The 18,715-nt window shown below is 35.5% G+C and overlaps 1 protein-coding gene across 1 annotated transcript; it reads right to left on the bottom strand.

Moving 5' to 3' along the window:
* Positions 1-995: 995 nt before the first annotated feature.
* On the bottom strand, positions 996-16,912 carry LOC129265281 (BTB/POZ domain-containing protein 7-like). The gene is made up of 6 exons (XM_054903289.2): positions 15,335-16,912; positions 14,589-14,797; positions 12,562-12,637; positions 6,815-6,960; positions 4,829-4,987; positions 996-2,870 (listed from the first exon to the last, which is right to left on the bottom strand). The coding sequence occupies exons 1-6, from the start codon at positions 16,518-16,520 to the stop codon at positions 2,670-2,672; spliced, it is 1,977 nt and encodes a 658-aa protein (XP_054759264.2). The 5' UTR covers positions 16,521-16,912; the 3' UTR covers positions 996-2,669.
* Between the last annotated feature and the right edge of the window lie 1,803 nt (positions 16,913-18,715).

Here is an 18,715-nt window from a genome sequence, read left to right as displayed (position 1 = left end):
ACATCTTGCCCACCAGTGCCGCGGTGGACCAACGGAGACAATGTTCCAATGCCGCCTGTCCCAGTGGGGTAGCAAGTTTGGAGGCTTCGCTGAACTGGATAAGCAAGCGCGAGATCCTCTCACAGTTTAATTGTTAATATTTGATCCTTTTGCAGTATATCACATGAAATAATCCATTTGAACAATCCAAAGAAGTGACACAAATTCTAATCCACGATGCAAGAAAAGTTATTAAAAAGAATTGACCAGCGCCTATTGTAACAATCCTAAGATTTCTTTGTTGCTTTGAAAACATGGAAAGATAACTTCCTGTATCCGCACACGTGCGTGGATATGGATTCATGCAAGAATTTTCCATAGGCAATGCACGCAATCTACTTAAGAACATTCGCCGCTTTCCGGCCACGGCCGAGGCAATCCTTTATGCACCGCAATGAAAACAAAGTGACACAATGGTGCATGCAATGGCAGTATTTGCCCCCCCCCTCGGATGAGTTCACCACTGCGCAATGTATTATCTGTGTATTACAATTTTGTACATAGCTATTGGCGCTGAAAAGTGTAGTAACAAACATTAAAAGCATACTGGCGTAATAATCATGTTTTTTTCCTAATGGCTGGCATCTCTGTAACCGCATTCGTTGGATCAGGCTCAGGGAACATCCGCTACTGTATACACATCAATGAGATTATACGATGGATACCATGTGCATGTTGGCTTTTAATCTTTGTGGACCAGCACCCAGGGCATGATTCACTTCTAGGCAATGTTTGAGAATATAAGCCGTGTATTACTCATGTACTCATTTTTGCAGTTGATCATAAAACAAAATGGCTACTGTTGTATGAAAAATCCAGAATTAGGTTGGCTTTATCGACGATGCTCAGATTTTCTTTTGTAATTGGCGCTCTAAAGAGACCACAAAGAAGGAGGCAATAAAATTAACACTCTGTTCACGCAAAAACTAGCTGGCCCTTGTCATTTTTTCTGTAATACCTACCAGTGTTGAAATTACTTTTTATTTTTAGGGAGCCATTTTGAACAATAAAGGAGAGCCATTTTTCATTTTACGAGAGCTATTTTCAGTTTTTGAGAGCCATTTTTAAAAAACGATTCAGCGCATGGTTTCGCATCACAGTTTTTCCTGCTTGTTTACAAATTTATATAAAGTTAAACATTGTTTATTTAATTGCTATTTATTTTTTCTTCATTGTTATTGTTGAATTATTATTTACTTTATTGTTGTCCATTTACATGTAGATCTAATTCTTGTTTGTATCTCATTACTTGTCCTAACTTCTTTTTTTAATATACAATTTTGTCGATCAAATTGAAAAGGATGAAATTCATCAAATTTGAACAGAATTTGTATTCAGAGGAATCCTGTTCATAAATACTTTTTGATAAAAACTCACTTGAAAATTATTTTATGAAATATTGAATGCATTCAATGCAATCACAACCTGACAGCTAACGTCACCATGTCAATTATTTCTCAAGCTAGGAGCTGCCTACGCTAGCGCAGCTCAGCCACTGAACATAGCACAGCTCTCAGTCAATCATCACCGCAACACACAGCTCAGTTACCTCACAGTCAATCATCCCCGCAACACAGGCGGGTATGAAACTGCATTAGCGCCAATACATGTATACACTCGGGCACTGACTGTTACTCACCAAATATCCCCACAGAAAATCCTAATTTTGGTCTGAATATTGCGGGATCTGCGCCAAATTTCCAGAGCACCAAGTGGCATAGTTTATATTTGAGAAGTGGACTCTCCGAAATTAAAAAACTGTGATTTTCTTCAGAGTTCACGATCTTATTTTCTTGCAAATTCAGGATAGTATCTTATAAAATTAATCCAATAGAAAAGAAAATTTCTTGCTCTCAAAGTTACGGCGAGACCTGGTGCCACGCAGCGTTTTGAAAAATAGTACAAGGGACATCGAGAGCTTGAAACTCTATACCCATTTTTCTGAAGCGCCGTGCCCGTGGTTTTAAAAAATCCACTCAGTTACACGTCAGAATGCGATGATGCATGAAAGTAAAAACTGCAGCTGCACTGGCTTGGCTGTCTGACTACTAATATATGTAGTCGTAATTGAGAGACTGGACGGGAGCGATTTTCATGTTGGGAGTCGCTCGGTACTTGGCAGTTTAGGCAGTTGCGAGAGCGATTCCAAAGCACGCTCAATTTTAATTCTTGTTAACAAGCATATAAAGGCAAAGTTTATTTTATTTCTTGAAATTCCAGGGACAATATGGGGTATATCATAAAGAAAATAGAGTCATCTGTGTGTAGCTTACTAACAGCTTTATGAAACGGTCCCCAGATCTCCTTATATGCAATGAAATTCCATCCTATTCACACTCGGCCGAGAGTGAATCTAGAGGACGATAAGAGCTGAACCTTTTACATATCAATTAGAATAGCATAAATCGGGGGGGCGGGGGGGGGGGTTACCTAAAGATTTCAGCGTGACTTCAGTCGCACTTAACTTCCAAGTTGTGTGCGGTACAAGACGCATCACCTGAATCGGTATGATCATGCTCAGTGTTACTCACTCAATGAAATTACATTTAATATCATGTGCACGTTGGCACCTTGAGACAACTTTAAGTCACACTTACCTACTCGTGAAACACCCCCAAATATGAGTAAGATTAAATAAGAATGTGTTCACACTTACCTGGGAATGAGCCAGCAATGACTGAGGGAGGGTATTGCCTGACCCTGCTAACCCATCGGTCTGAACACCCCCCTCCTCTCTCCTCTAGCATGTATAAAGCATCAGGCACATAAGACATACGTATTCCTCTCTGGTCCGACTCCATATCTGATACGACCGGCTCTTCCAGGAAACACTGTAATAATTATACAAGTTATCAACATCATCATTATCATCGTCATCACATTCTGAGGAATTAAATACGGTTCATTAATCTCTTTGATATGATACCAAGGGAGTATTTCATCAACATTTTCGTCCGACAAGGAGTCAGATCGAACAACTTTCCTTGATTTTCATTGGTTAAGAAGCACTTTTCCTCTTGAACTGTTGGATACAACAGGACCTTTCGCATAAAACGTCTAACAATTCCTTTCTTGAAACCACTACAAGAGCATTTTATCAACATTTTTTTATCCGACAAGCTGTCAGATCTGATAACTTTCCTTGATTTTGTTTGACTGAGTATCACTGTTACGATGGTAACTGTCGGATAAGGCAGATTTTGTCATATAAAATGTCTGACAAGTTCTATCATGAAACGCTTCCCTGGTAAAATAAATATTGAGGAAAGAATCTCAATCTGCTAAAGAGATCAAGGTATTATCAACATCAGTGGCAGATCCAGCCAGTTTGGATACAAATGCACTTTCAGAGGCATTATTGTTTGTGCATAATAATTGGCCCCTCAAAACTATTGCATCTAATTCCGCTGGACCCAAACCTGACCTACATCATTAGTATAGACATTTAGAAATAATCTATAAAACTTGAGGAAGATCGTACTGATTTGTTGATATTCTAGGATTGTAATGACGCAGATTGCATGTAGGTGTAATACAGATATTCTTAGCCAGGTCAACTGTATTCACAACAAAACAAATATATCTTTAAAACATCACTCATAACTCTACAGATGATCTGACTGTACACATAATACCAACATAACAATGAATATTCATTACAATGTCGGAAAAGCGGCACCTATAGTCTCGCTCTGCTATGCACGCGAGACAAAAATAGTAGGTCCATGTTGTAAAGTTTCCTATAAGATTCCTTGGTGGTGTCAGTTATCTTTACTTTGCTCGTGACTTCTATCCAATCTTTTAGTTTGAGTGATGTCACATGCTTCCTTCTTCCCACTAGTTTCCTAATTATTTTTTTTTGTTCCTTCTGGCTTTCCAACACTTCTGTTACTATATCTGTCTTGGTCCTTGACCGTCCTGATATTTCATTTTGTTTCCTCCTCATTTTACATACTGTTTTATCCGGTTCAGTATATCTGATTTGGTTGTGAAGTGATGTCCGTCTATGGTTTAAAGGCTTTGCACTTGTCATTCATTGTCTAGATCTCTCTTTTTAAAAGTTTGTTTACTCATTGAATTGAGGAAACACTATCAACATTCTCATTTAAGGTAACACTTGAAACTAAATTAATTCATATGAGAGAAATTAAAGAAAGAGATCATTGAAAGATTAAGAAATGTTGAATGAATAATGAGAGAGTTATTTGAATTTAATATTGAGATCACTAATGCAATGTAGATCCTCCAATTGGCAATGTGACCAAGATCTGCGATGTCACACATGTATGACTTCCCCATCACTTTTGTACATAAATCACTTAATTTTCCCTTTTATCTATATAGTCTATTCTAAAATAAGTGTCTTTTTATGAGGACAATGTTATGCAGGTTTCACATTACATCATAGGTGAATTATTTGTTCTACCATTAGAATGAACAAAATGATATGTCTTAGGGTATTTTAAGTGTGTCTAAATAAAGGGGAGAATTGTTCATGTGTGACAACAGCTCACACATCTTGTTCACTTTGCCAATGAGAACATCTCCATAGCATTAGTGATCTCAACATTCAATTGCTCATAACTTTCTCATTATCTAGTCAATTTTACTCAAATTTTCGCTGGTCTTATTCTTTGATTTTTCTTCTATCACACAAGCTAACTCGTTCCAAGGGTCTCTTCACTCTCCTTTAAATGCCTATGAATAGTCGCTTTGATTTTCACCCTCAATGGCTTGGAAGGTATTTTAAGGCACTGCTACAGAGGGAAGTCCTTCCTGTCACACTCACCTTGGCTTCCTCTACATACGGAGTGAATAACCTTGGTCTAGGGTAGAACCGTCTGCCCTTCCCCCTCACCCAGGGGTTAAACTTGGCTAGTTCATCACCAGATAGCATGTGAGAGGGCGGGGTAGGGATCAGACCTCTCTTCACTGCACTTGTTAAAGCCTAAGGTGGATATAAGGAGACAAATGTGATAAAAATCTTTCACCTAATAGAAAAACAAAACAAAAGCACTAGTTCATCCCCAGATAGCATGCGAGAGGGTGGGGTAGGGATCAGACCTCTCTTCACTTCACTTGTTAAAGCCTAATGTGAAAATAAGTCTGAGACAAATGTAAACATCATTTCAAGTGATCAAGATCAAGGCACTTGGATTTTACAGCCACAGAATATGACAGCTACACTCTTAGATAGACACTCTCATTGAGAGAAAAATAAACTGCCTGCTATTAAGTGGTTGTTTTCAGTTACAAACCACAGATACATAGAGAGAAGAGCTTTTGATTACACAGGCTGAACTGTGAATATATTTGAGTTAGCATAAACTTAGCACTGATTGGGATGGTGTGATTTGCTCATTCATTATAAAGCATACAAAGTTTTTAACGCTTTACCCCCAAAACAATCTTTTTCGAAATCATAATTCATTTAAAATACATAAAATTTTTAAAGCTGTAACCCCAAACATTTATCCATTTTGAAATCATAATTGTTTTGTAAATTTACAAAGTAATAATACTTACTAGTGAAAAAAGAAAATAGAGCAAATAGAAAATTAGAAAAAAAATATGAATAGACATACGGATTGAATAATAATTGTGTTGTAGGTGAATATCCTGTTGAAAGGGATGGTCCGGGCTGAAAATATTTATATCTAAATAAACAGAGTAAAATTCACAAAGCAAAATGCTGAAAATTTCATCAAAATTGGATAACAAATAACAAAGTTATTGAATTTTAAAGTTTATCAATATTTTGTGAAAACAGTTATATGCACATCGTCATGAATATTCATTATGTGGGCTGATGATGTCATATCATCGTGGAGGAGCCGTGGTGTAGTAGTTCTGACTCTCGCCTTGTAAACAGAGGGTCGTGTGTTCAAATCCCACCGCGGTCTAGCGTCCTTTGGCAAGGCGTTAATCCATACTTTACTACTCTCGACCCAGGTGCTAAATGGGTACCTGGTAGGATGTGAAAGTAATTGTAGCTTGTCCAGTACTGTGTGCGCTACAGGCGACTGACTGGAATACTCCCCAGGGAGTGGAGGATGTGCATACATTGTGAGTGAGAATGACTGATTGAATCCGATGACCGGGGTAATAATATATCTGTAAAGCGCTTAGACACGTCGTTCCGATGTATTAAGCGCTATATTAAAGCAGTTTATTATTATCACCACTTTCCTATTTCTTATGTTATTACATGAGTTAAGTATTTTTTCATACATGTGTAAATGATGTGTCTCCATTATGATGAAATAAGTTGCAGCAATAAAAAATAATACACAGTTGTCAATCCAATTGTTTTAGTTCTTGGTAGAAAAATTTTGAATAAACCTAATTTCATATAATAAAATACAAAAGAACAAGTGGGGATATGACATCATCAGCCCACCTAATGAATATTCATGAAGACATGCCTAGAACTGTTTTACCGGAATAATGCAAATCTTTAAAATTCAATAACTTCATTATTTGTCATCCGATTCTGATATTTTCAGCATTTTGCTCTGTGAATTTTACTCTATTTATTGAAATATTAATATCTCCAGCCAGGGGAGCGTTTCATGAAAGGACTTGTCGGACGTTTTATCCGACAAGTCCTGTTCTATCCGACAGTTACCATAGTAACAGTGCCTCACAGCCAATCAAAATCAAGGAAAGATGTCAGATCTGACAACTTGTCGGACAAAAATCTTGATGAAACGCTCCCCTGGACCATCCCTTTAAATTTGAGAAGAGAGAGAGAGAGTGTGGGGTTATGGATTACCTCATGTTCCCTGGGAATGATATGTTCCAGTCTGACGAGTGGTAGTAGACTACTGATGATCTCTCTTAATTCACCAGTATCCAGGTCTCTTCTCTTGATACCCTTTCTACTCACACTGTGTTGGGTGTGGCTCACTAGATTCGGTTCTGACAAAATAAAAACAAAATACAGAGAATAAAAGATAATTTAATAATGCATTTACATAAGGATAGAAACTGAACACCATTCCTGTATCTATAATATCTCTTCTCTTTAAACCCTTTCTGCTCACACTGTGTTGGGTGTGGCTCACTAAATTGGGTTCTGACAAAAACACGAACAAAATATAGAGAATAAAATATATTATATCAGGATAGTAATATCTCATTCCCGGTGTAGCACTGCTATCAAATGCAACTCAAGGGAAAAATAAAATTGTTTTTTTTTTTGTTTTTTTTTGACAATCAGGGGCCAGTTGCAGAACGAGTTGCATTTTGACTCAACTAAAAAAAAAATTAATCCAGGTACTAAATGCATGCTTCTGATTGGATGACAATCAAGTTGCATTTGATTTTTAAAGTTGTGTTTAATTGCAATTCTTTCTGCAAAGGGCTCTAAAATTTCTCATGGTTAAATAGTAAAAACAGCTTTAATAGAAAGTTCGCTTTGAAATTTAAAAAAATTGTGGAAAGGTGAATATTACACTAGATGGATGGCCTGAAGAAATTTTTAGGAGAGACACAAATGCAAGACCTGGGGTTTGGAGCAAACAAGAAGGCTAGGAATCAAGGGATGTGGAACAATATTATCACGATTGCACCCACAAAGAGAAAGAAAATGTAATGGTACTGCGGTGTATTTCATGAAATAATGATTTCAGCTGACAAATGTTATAAAATGGTTATAAATGTTATAAAAATTATATGATACATTTTACAAAAATGCTCAAAAACAAAAAGTAAGTTAAAATCACTATTTGCTTCATGAAACACTCTCCTGTGTTTTATGTTGAGCTTGTATTTTCTTTTTCTCAACAGTATTTTGCTCAGGGTGAAATCTAATATTTCATCATTTTGGTAGTGAAGGCCTTTAATAGCATAACAGTCCTAAAAACTATATTTCACTTTAAAAACAATAACTTTCATAATTTAGTGTCATACAGTGCCAATGGGTAAAACCATTTTACAAAGCATATATGCTGGAATTGATGACAAATTTGGAAATGTCATTGATAAATTTGTTACAACTGTCCATCATTGATGTCAAAAGCGCTTATCCAATTAAGTAAAAAAAAATTTCGATACAGTAAATATCTAGCTAGTGAATATATTTGAAAGCATTTTTTAGTGTATCAAACTGTGGGGGTAGGATTAGTTATTCAGTAAAATCCACATCTGTTTCATATCATCATCAGAATTTTATATCACAAGTCTTTCTAACACATGAACATCTAGAGGCCTGACATACAGAACTTAATATTGTACAATTGTCCTACTTCTGCTAATAACTCTAACTTATTTTAGAGTATTCTTGAGTTACTAAACTAGATTTCATATTTGCTATTTGTTCAGTATTAATGACATACATGTATAAACACGTAATTCCCAATTAACTTTTGGACCTGTATTGCAAGTCTGTCTTCATTTGTATTGTTCCCACACAATATACATGTACACCAAAATCTTACTACATACAAAATGAATAATTTTTCTGCGACAAATCTGTCCAGTTCCACTTTATAGTGATACTTATATATTCATTACATTGAGGAATCAAAACTGAAATCTGGCCGGTATCAGATTGCATTCAATTAGTAGAAATTTGTATTGTGAATTTATCAATAGAAAAAGTCCATAATCAATTCAAGGTTAAAAATCAACAATCCACACATGTATAGCATCTATATAAGGCCAACAGATGAGAGAAAGTTTTTATTATTTCATATATTCTAATGTTGTTCCGTGGAATATATGTATTATGCAATTAATATTATTCTTTCTGATTTTGATATTTTCAATGATACATATTTTCAATACATTATTTAATGCGTACAGTATATCTTTTTTGTTTGTTCAAATTTGTAAATTGTAAATTCTTGAATTGTAAAATCCTGTTGTAATTCAGCACATTTGTCATAAACCTGGCCTTTTTAATAAACCAAATTGAACTGAATTGAACAGATTGAATCACATGGAGAGTGACATTGGCAAAGGTTTAGGTGTTAAAAAGATTTCTAGGGTGGGGCTGATAACAGGAAGGGGGTGTAGAAATGACAAATGGCAAAGGTAAGAGACAATAGCTCGGCTTCCATCCAATCAGACAATGAGTGTACAGTATTAAAAAGTGGAATTGGCCTTCACATTCAATATAATGCACAATGGTGTGTCCAAATCCCTGAATATCAGGATTTAAACACTTCTACTTTGAATTGAAGGGGAAATGATTTCGGAATATCATAAAAATCATGACACTTCAAATTAATGGAAATCTAAACTCTCTGATGCTTGTTAAATATTTCATGCTTGTACATGTATTTAAAGGTTGTTCAGCCTTACTATAGCAAAATTTTTGTAAAATAAATTGGTGGAAATGGAACCCATTGTGAAATGCATTTAATGGAATCTTGATCTATATATGAAATTATTGCATAAAACAGTATCAGTTAAAGTGTTATAATCTCAATATCCTCCTACACAAACCCCTCTGTGCATGTTTTATGCTTATAAAAATCATGTGTTGGGGGAGAAAACCTGTTATAACTGTAATAAGGTTTTAAACATATATTTACACTATCAAACAAAACCATGCATTTCTAAGGTATCTAAGAAAATATTCTAAAGCTCTTTCTGTATCAAATGCCAAGAAATATTGCTATTCAACATTTTCAATCACTTCTCTATTTACTCAATAACCAATTTTCTAGAAATCAGAGCAAAAGTTCATGGTCAGTTGACCACCCTTGGTCAGTATCAATGGACAGAGGTATTATGTTTCTTCAAGAAGCCTTAAAGTCAACAAATTTACAACTGAATTCCAATCCTCAATTGGTAAAATGTACGATAGTACTGCCTGCTGGCTGTGATCATTTCTGTATCTTGGTTGGAATAGTGAATTAATGATTCATTAAGGCTATTGCATTAAAAAGGTGATTAATTTTTTTTTATAAGGGACAAAAAAAGAAGACTGGAAAGTTGCAGTAAAAGATCCTTCCTCTAGAGATTTTAAAAAAGGAATGAAACCTTAATATTTGGTTGGTATTCTCAAAGCATTGATTAAAGGTTAAGTCCACCCCAGAGAATTGTTGATTTGAATCGATAAAGAAAAATCGAACAAACATAGCGCTGCAAATTTCATCAAAATCGGATGTAAAATAAAAAAGTAATGACATTTTTAAGTTTTGCTATTTTTCACAAAAAGAAAACAGTTAAATGCACAACTTAGCGATATGGAAATGATGAGAGAGTCGATGATGTTCTTCACTCACTATTTCTTTGTTTGTTTGAATTATACTATATTATAATTTTTACAGATTTGACAATAAGGACCAATTGACTTAACCAAAAACTGTTAAAATAATGGTAATTCCACATGTTCAGGGAGGAATCAAATTTTGTTTCTCATGGCAATGGGGAAAAATTTGAAATATTTCATATAATAAAAATACAAAAGAAATAGTGAGCGGGTGACGTCATAAGTCTGCCAATTTGCATACCGACCAAAATGTGTATCTATCTGTTCTGTGAAATTAAACGAAAACTTTAAAATGTCATAATTTTCTTATTTTACATCCGATTTTGATGAAATTTTCAGTGTTTTGCTTGTTTGATTTTTCTCCTTTTATTCAAATCAACATTTTGTTGGGGTGGACTTGTCCTTTAAAGGTCAAGTCCACCCCAACAAAATGTTGATTTGAATCAATAGAGAAAAATCAGACGAGCACAATGCTGAAAATTTCATCAAAATCGGATGTAAAATAAAAAAGTTATGACATTTCAAAGTTTCGCTTATTTTTAACAAAATGGTTATATGAACGAGCCAGTTACATCCAAATTAGAGAGTCGATGATGTCACTCACTCACTATTTCTTTTGTTTTTTATTGTTTGAATTATACAATATTTCAATTTTAACGAATTTGACGATTAGGACCTCCTTGCCTGAACCACAAAATGTTAAAATAATGGAATTCCACGTATTTAGGGAGGAATGAAACTTCATTTCACATGACAATGATGAGAAAATCAAGATATTTTATAATTCATATAATAAAATACAAAAGAAATAGTGAGTGAGTGATGTCATCAGTTCCCTCATTTGCATACCGACCGGGATGAGCATATAACTCTTTTGCGAAATGAAGCGAAACTTTAAAATGTCATAACTTTCTTATTTTACATCCGATTTTGATGAAATTTTCAGTGTTATGCTTGTTAAATTTTTCTCTTTTTATTCGAATCAAGTTTTTGTTGGGGTGGACTTGTCCTTTAAGTTAACTTAGACTACATTTATGGAATGCTAGTTGCTAAATCATTTTCAGGTTAAAGTCAGTTAAAATCCTGCAAATAGATGACAGCCAAAACATGGAATTTTGTTATAAAAAGAGGAAGGAAAAGAAAATATAGGCATGTAATTCTGGGAATGATTTTCCTTATATCACATTACAATTTTCTCCACTTTTTTTTTAAATACCGCTTCACAAAAATCTTTTGTAGAGCAAATTTTCACATAGGGCTGTAAAGATCTTTTAAAAAAGTTGTTTCTCGTTTGCTTCTCAAATTTGGTAAGCAAATTTATGTCAATGGGTTCTTTGGTATATGTATGTCATCTTTTTCATGAATGTATTATGATAAAAAATGGAAACCCAGCATTCCATAGAATTATGGAAAATATCTTGTTTGGTTACAGTTTAAACTTGGGTTTTATTATGAGAATACCACTCACTATAAATATCATTTAAAACTTATCAAAAGTAGCTTAGTCCAGTTTTAATGCGGCATAGTACTCATCTTTCAATAAAAAATACCCTAACAAACACACAAATATATATATTTCTAAACAACAAGATAAATACTGATATACTATAATCTGGAGCAACAATAAAAGAATAGGACAGTCTTTAAAATGTATGTGCTTATTAACTCCTCATTCAGTTAGACACATTAAAATTCAATTGGTTCCCACTTTGGGCTGATATTTCATCTGATATTCATTATCTCATTACAATCCAATTAATCTCTGGCAGGAAATACCTCTTTAACTCCAGCTACAAATAATCATTTGATTGCTTGAAAGGAATCACAATATGCTAATGATTAAGAGTAATCTATGGTTAGCCTCTACAGATTGTTATATACAAAATAATCAATTTTTAATCAATACAATTAATCTGTTGATTAATTATACATATTAAACTTCTATAGAACAACCAAATGTGCAACAAATGCTTTGAAAAAAAAAAAAAAAAACTTTCAATCAACAGCTTGGCATATTTAGTAAATTTAATCAAATAATTGAACCAAGAATTATGTGCAACCATTTAATAATTTTGTATCCATGTGAGAATGAAGATTGAGGATGGGGGATGCTTTGAATCCTAAGGGGAGGGAGGGGGTGGGGTGGGGTAAGGATGATTGCCATGTGCGAGAGGTGAACCCTTCCTACATGTAACCCTGTTTAACAGAGACAAAACTGGATTCAAATCTTTGGACTACTGACTAAAACTGACCTTAAAAGATAAAGAGCTGGGTTATAGTCTAACTAAATCAATTACCTCTTTCTTCCATTCTCTTTATGAGCTGGTATTCTCCCCATCTTACTACTGCTTTCAAAATATCTGCTTCTGCAACCTGAGTAGAGAAAAGAAGCATTTAATTGAAAAAAAAATGACTGCTGTCAGATTACACGTCAACAGACTTTTAACAAAAGCAACCACACACATAATTGATAGTTTCAGTATTTTAGTTTCGACATGTATTTTGTTTAGTTTTGTGGCTTCAGTACACCATAAACATTTGTTATGCAAAACACTCTAGTATGTGAAGTGCATACTTTTTATGATATAAGCATTTAACAACACACAATTAGAGTTTGCAATAGATTATTCAGAACTAATGTATGACTTTTGTTGTGGCTGACAATCCCATATCTCTTCTGCATAGTCAAGTTTTTAAACCAGTTTCATTAATTTCTTCATGAAAGAAAAAGGGACATTAATAGTTCTGTCCCCTACTTTGTACAAGTATAAACATAACATACCCAGTCAGATTTTGAATGAGAAAACTGAGAAGGTTAAATATACAGTAAATAAAATACAGAAAAATATACAATAAATTCAGAAGATTTGACCTTCCTATTTGTGCAGATAATCCACTACTTTGAGAGAAATTAGCACATTGTATACAACATCATATGATAAGTGAATATGCATGTACGGTATATAAAACTCATTATTCCTTTTGTTGTGTGAACATTTCAAGTAAAAAAAAAAATCTAACTGTAACACATAGTGTAACGGGTCGTGTGGCCCAGTGGTTAGAGCATTGGACTCATAATCGCAAGGTTGTGAGTTCGAATCCCAACTCTGCCATTGTCTCCACTTTGATAAAAAGGCCCAAGAGTGATATCTGTCGTCTATTACGTCAGCCACTATGACTGATTAACCTAGACGTAAAATGTTTCCAAGCTAGTAATTGGTTATATATACCAGCTTGGCGTTTACCAGCAAAAAAATGCTGTCCTGCCGAGTTCCTACGGGAGTTACCACAAACATGTATTCTCAATTCAATAAGTCAGCCATGCTTCTATGACTTATTAATAAAGACAGCAATAAACATTATTGAGTCAAGGGGTGTAGCTAATATCAAACCATACTCCCCGAGGCAGTTTTACCGGTGCTTGCAATAAATTTCATATCTGCAGAGAGTGTAATTAAGGAGTACAGCTCGGCAAGAAACCAAGGCTTCGTTATATCCCAATAACATTGACCTCCATCTGAGTCTGAGTGAAGAGAGATATTGTACTATCTCTTGATGAGTGAATCTCCTGTGCATCTTACAAGTGGGAAGGAAAGACAATATCCTGGCCACACACACAGCAGGAAGGGTATATATTTTGTACTGCTGCTGAGGCTGGCTACATGCAGGATTCTATAGGGAGCTGTGTTTTGTCTTTCTTGATTAATCTACCATGCTTAAAAGAGGATATCAAAATGAGGAAATAATCCCCCAGACATTGATATTGAACCTACCCTCCTGGGGAATCTAATTGAAGGACTCTATTAATTTTCCCAATTGTACAAGGCATCCTGGCCAGTTAGGATGTACATGTACCTACATAGCATTTTAATAGCAAGCAATATACATGTACATTTTGCAATAATGATAAATACAGTAGATGGCTCAAAGTGGAATAACAGGAATATTCCATGAGTTAGGGTCAATAATGCACAAAACAAGTATTCCCATGAAGAAAACTCATCAAATATATTTATCATCATCTTTTATTATCATTATTCATTAGACTATGCGATGAGCAATTTATCCGATTTTGACTTCTTTATTCTGAAATTATGCTCTGATACTGTACAGGCAAACCATGTAGACCAACATACATGTTATTAATGCACTGCTATCAAAAACACCGTATATAGACAAGCTCATTAAGAAAGTGGTGGAAGAACTATGTAGTATGTCTGTATAGATGAATTCAATAATTGTAGAATTCAAAGCTATCTATTTGTCTTTATCTATCAATCTATCTATTTACAGTACATTGAAGAGACATTGAGAGCTACCATACCTGAAGAAAGTCTGACTTGAGAGCCATAATGAGTTGTGATTCCCGGAGCTCAAAGAGGACCGGAGACGCAGCTACAGCAGCAAACTCCTCCTGTAGATACTGCTGAGCCTGCCGATGTACCCAGTGAGATCCATGAGGTTCTAGACTCCAAGTCAAGATGGAGACAAGGTTCTCTGTGGTGATACTCCGTGCTATGATGTCCTCACAAGCTGAAGGGTTGTTAGAAGGGGTTGAAAGAAGACTACTGATATCAATTTTCATTACACAAATGAATGGACATACAATCACTTTGAAACTATTTAAAGTTGATCATTGGTCTGCTGCAAAAAGACTATTTCATCAAATTTCAATAAATCCAATTCCTCAATGTTCATAATTGATCATGAGAAAAAAAAAATACAAAGTTATCCACTGGCCAAGACTTAATGTAACATTTAATTTCATCAGCTCCATTCTCGGTGCAAATTATGCATTATTAGTACTCAAGTAGCTTACACTTTTAATTTGATATTTTAACAATGAACAAAGTTCTCAACATTTTTAAGATGGGCATTTCATATAAAATAAACTTTTTCTTGGAAGTCTGAGCAAGTAGTAATTTACACATATCATTTTTTTTTAGATTGTAAATATTTGGTTTATTCTTATAGACAATACATTAACCAAAGTAAAATCAATTTTTTAATATAGAATGAACTGATTACTAATGACTATTCGGGATTTTCATTCTGATTTGTTTTTCTTACCATGAGCCATAGTTGCAAAATCAAGGAATCTTGCGATCTGATACAACTCCATGGCCTGTTCAACCTTGGTAAGTGGTGTCCTTCCTGATGCCATAGCTTGGGCTTCTCCAAGGCTTCCAACACTAGGACTGTCTGGCAAGACAAGGCTTAAATCCACTACATCCTGATAAAGGGCATACAACAGTACATGAACATACTTCTTGGGTATGACTGACTCATCAAGTACAATGGGTGTAATGCTTGGCAACGTCCTTGTAGTAGAGTCACTGCTCTGCTGGTGTCTCCTCTGGAGAACACTCCGAAAGAATGGTGATCTTGCGGACAAGATAGCTTTATGGCACTTAACAGAACTCCCAACAGATGTCCTCGATGCCTCCACAGCACGAGTTACTCCAACTGATTCAGTATCGCAAGAAAACACAAGTGCAGCATCTCCATAATTGCCTGTATCCAGTAACATCCTGAAGTCATGCTCAAGTGCATTCGGCGTTCCAAATCGCTCTCCTAATCGGATCAATACATCAAAGTTTTCTAATTGCGAATCTTGGGTGTTGAACTCTCCCGTATACAGGTATCTGAGTAATGAAGCAAACATGTTCACTGTTACCCCCGACCAACCAAGGTCCACTGGAACCTCTGCACCTACGGTTGGGTTTCTCCGTAAGAGTTCTCTAAAGAAACTGCATCTCGCAGAAAGTATGGCACGATGAGCTGGGAATGTTGATCCTTTGTAAAGCAAATTCACATCTGCACAGTTTTTACTATTAAAAAGCTGCAACAGATCATTTTTCAGTGGTGATGCTGATGTCCTAGCCAAGTCTGTCTGAATGGTGATCTCCTTGAGAGCTGCAAGAGCATCGTATTCCTCGATAAGTGAGCAAACATCCAGAGGATTCCATGTTACTATGAGATCCCGTATAGAACGAGCATGATCCTGAAACTTACCAGCAGTCTTTCTTCTCACAATTCTCCTCTTTAAGGAGGAAAAGCTTGGGGGCTTCTTCTTTTTCACTTTGTCCACTTTTGCAGGAGATGGCAACGTTTGGCTTGGAGGTTCTAAGACCTCATCTCCTAGGTGTCCATGAAGTGAAGTGGGATACATCGTGCTTGAATGATCCCTTGCAGTGCTTCCTTCCTCTCTCGCGGACTCACCAGAGTCCTTATGACTTGAAGGGTTACTTCCCATTGTTTATCAACTCACTATAAATATCACAGTTTACATTTTGTCTCATTCCCAGAAATCAATGGATATAATCAAAAGCATGGTAACTTTTGTTCATTCAGTGCTAACAAGTCTCAAGCCAAAAAACAACGCTTTTGTAATTATGGCTGATGCATCTGACAATTTTCCTCTAAGCAGTATTGCCTTTTCAATTGTGTATTTGATGGCACAGCTCCGTTAAAATCTTTAAGTGTAGCCAACAAAAGTTTGGTGAAACACGATGACTAACTTCTGAGCAATATGACTCTGGGTTCAGTCCAAGATCAGCAACTCTGAATGGAGTGTTTTACAACCTGACACAGGCTGAGAGCTTGATCAATATCAAGTCGACTTCTCCATGACTCATTGCTGACCTGCACACAGAAAAGGGGGAGACAGAAAAAAAGAAGAACAGTATTCAATCAATTATCTTGTTCCGAGAGTTAAACAGCGACAACCATAAAAATAATGGACACAGATTTCAAGCATGTTAGTGAAGATTGGGGGTAATTTTCCAGTCTCTGTACCCCCATGACTGTATATAAACATAGATGCTTGTAATCAATCATTCAATTTAATGGGACAGGAAAAATCCACGAACAGGACAGCATGACAAACAAATAAAGCTAGTTATGCAAAGAGGACAGGAGGCAGTCTGACAAATAAACAGCAAAAGTAGTGAATATCTTATTCATTGGAGACAAGAAAAGAAGAAAGATTTATATGAAACAAATCTTTATAAAGTCATTCATCTCTACACATCCTTTTTGATATTTTACAATTCAATACATTTTTGGGGTACCTTTAGAGATTAGTTTTCCTATTTTTGTAAAGAACTGTAAAGCAATTAAACATTCTTTTTAGTTCTTTAGTTTTTTTGCACATTACAAGTCCATGCACAAGTGTTTCTTTAAAGAAAATATACTTTGGGTGTAAAAACAATGACTTCTGACACATGAAGGCCAATGCATTGAAGAAGCATCGGACTGCAAATTGAGAATTGGTAGATAGATCATACCATTTCACCAATCATGAAATACAGGGATACACCGACTCCATTTCATTTCTTTTTTGGAGTTGAAGGAATAACAAAGCCCCGGAGATGAAACGGAAGAGAGTGTATGAGCCTGGTAGCCTCTGAACCTTCACCATGAACCATGTATCACTCCTATACTCCAGAGACTGTATTGGTTGACAGGAAATGGCTGTCGTTCTATTTGCTCTCCATGATCAAACCAAGGGGTTTGTTTGTTGACAAGAATCTTGATGCAAAAATGGTTGGGAGCATGCATACACAGCACTGGTCAGTTCCATTCAAAAGTTTGGTTGTGCGAAATTCTCAGATTTTTAAATGAGAACACATGACAAACAGTATTTGACGAAAACAAAAAAAACCTATGAAATATAAATTTCAAGGCCATTAATATATTGCTTTGTATATTTCTATGTGACGTTAATCTTTTTTGTTTTCTAAAAACTAAGATATGATTCCCATCTAGAATAGAATTATACACATAAAGCGAATGACATGAAAACAATAAAAAGAATACAAATAATTTCAGTAAACACACGCTTTTTCTATTTCACTTAAGATGTAAATTGCTTGTTAATTTAAAATACATGTAGGTTCAGAGATGATGCTAGGCAATCTGTGATTTTGATGCTGCATATATGTAAAGGGGAATGTTACTCCACATTAGATTGTTGCGGGGTCGTAAGGACGACATTTTTCGCCTACTGTCTTGCAGCATTCTCCACACAAGACAAGACCTCAGTATAATAAATGCAGTTATAATGCAGCAAACTGGCAACATAACTCAGTCACAGTAAAATGAAAATGTCTTGAATGTAAACAAAAGCAGAGAGAGGGACAAGATAGAAGCAGAATACAAATATTTTTGAACTTGTGACATTCAGGATCCTTTCCATTAGTGAATGTTTGCAGTGGTAGTTTGTTGTTTGGTAAGATAGCAGGGACTCTCCAAGATAACATCCATTATCTGCATGCTATTCCATGCTTGCCTTTCCCATTAGGCCCGGACGCGCAATGTTTGGATAAATAATCATTCTTGTTCCATATGAAAAAAAAAGTGATATGCATAATGCATATCTCATTCATTCCATGGGCATGAGGACAAGGGGAGGGCTTCTTGAAGCAGCTTGTTGTAGTGATTTACACT

The sequence above is a fragment of the Lytechinus pictus genome, chromosome 7, assembly GCF_037042905.1.
Source record: "Lytechinus pictus isolate F3 Inbred chromosome 7, Lp3.0, whole genome shotgun sequence".
Taxonomy (NCBI): Eukaryota; Metazoa; Echinodermata; class Echinoidea; order Temnopleuroida; family Toxopneustidae; genus Lytechinus; species Lytechinus pictus.
Note: the sequence above shows the minus strand (reverse complement) of the source record. Positions and strands in the feature narration are given on the sequence as shown.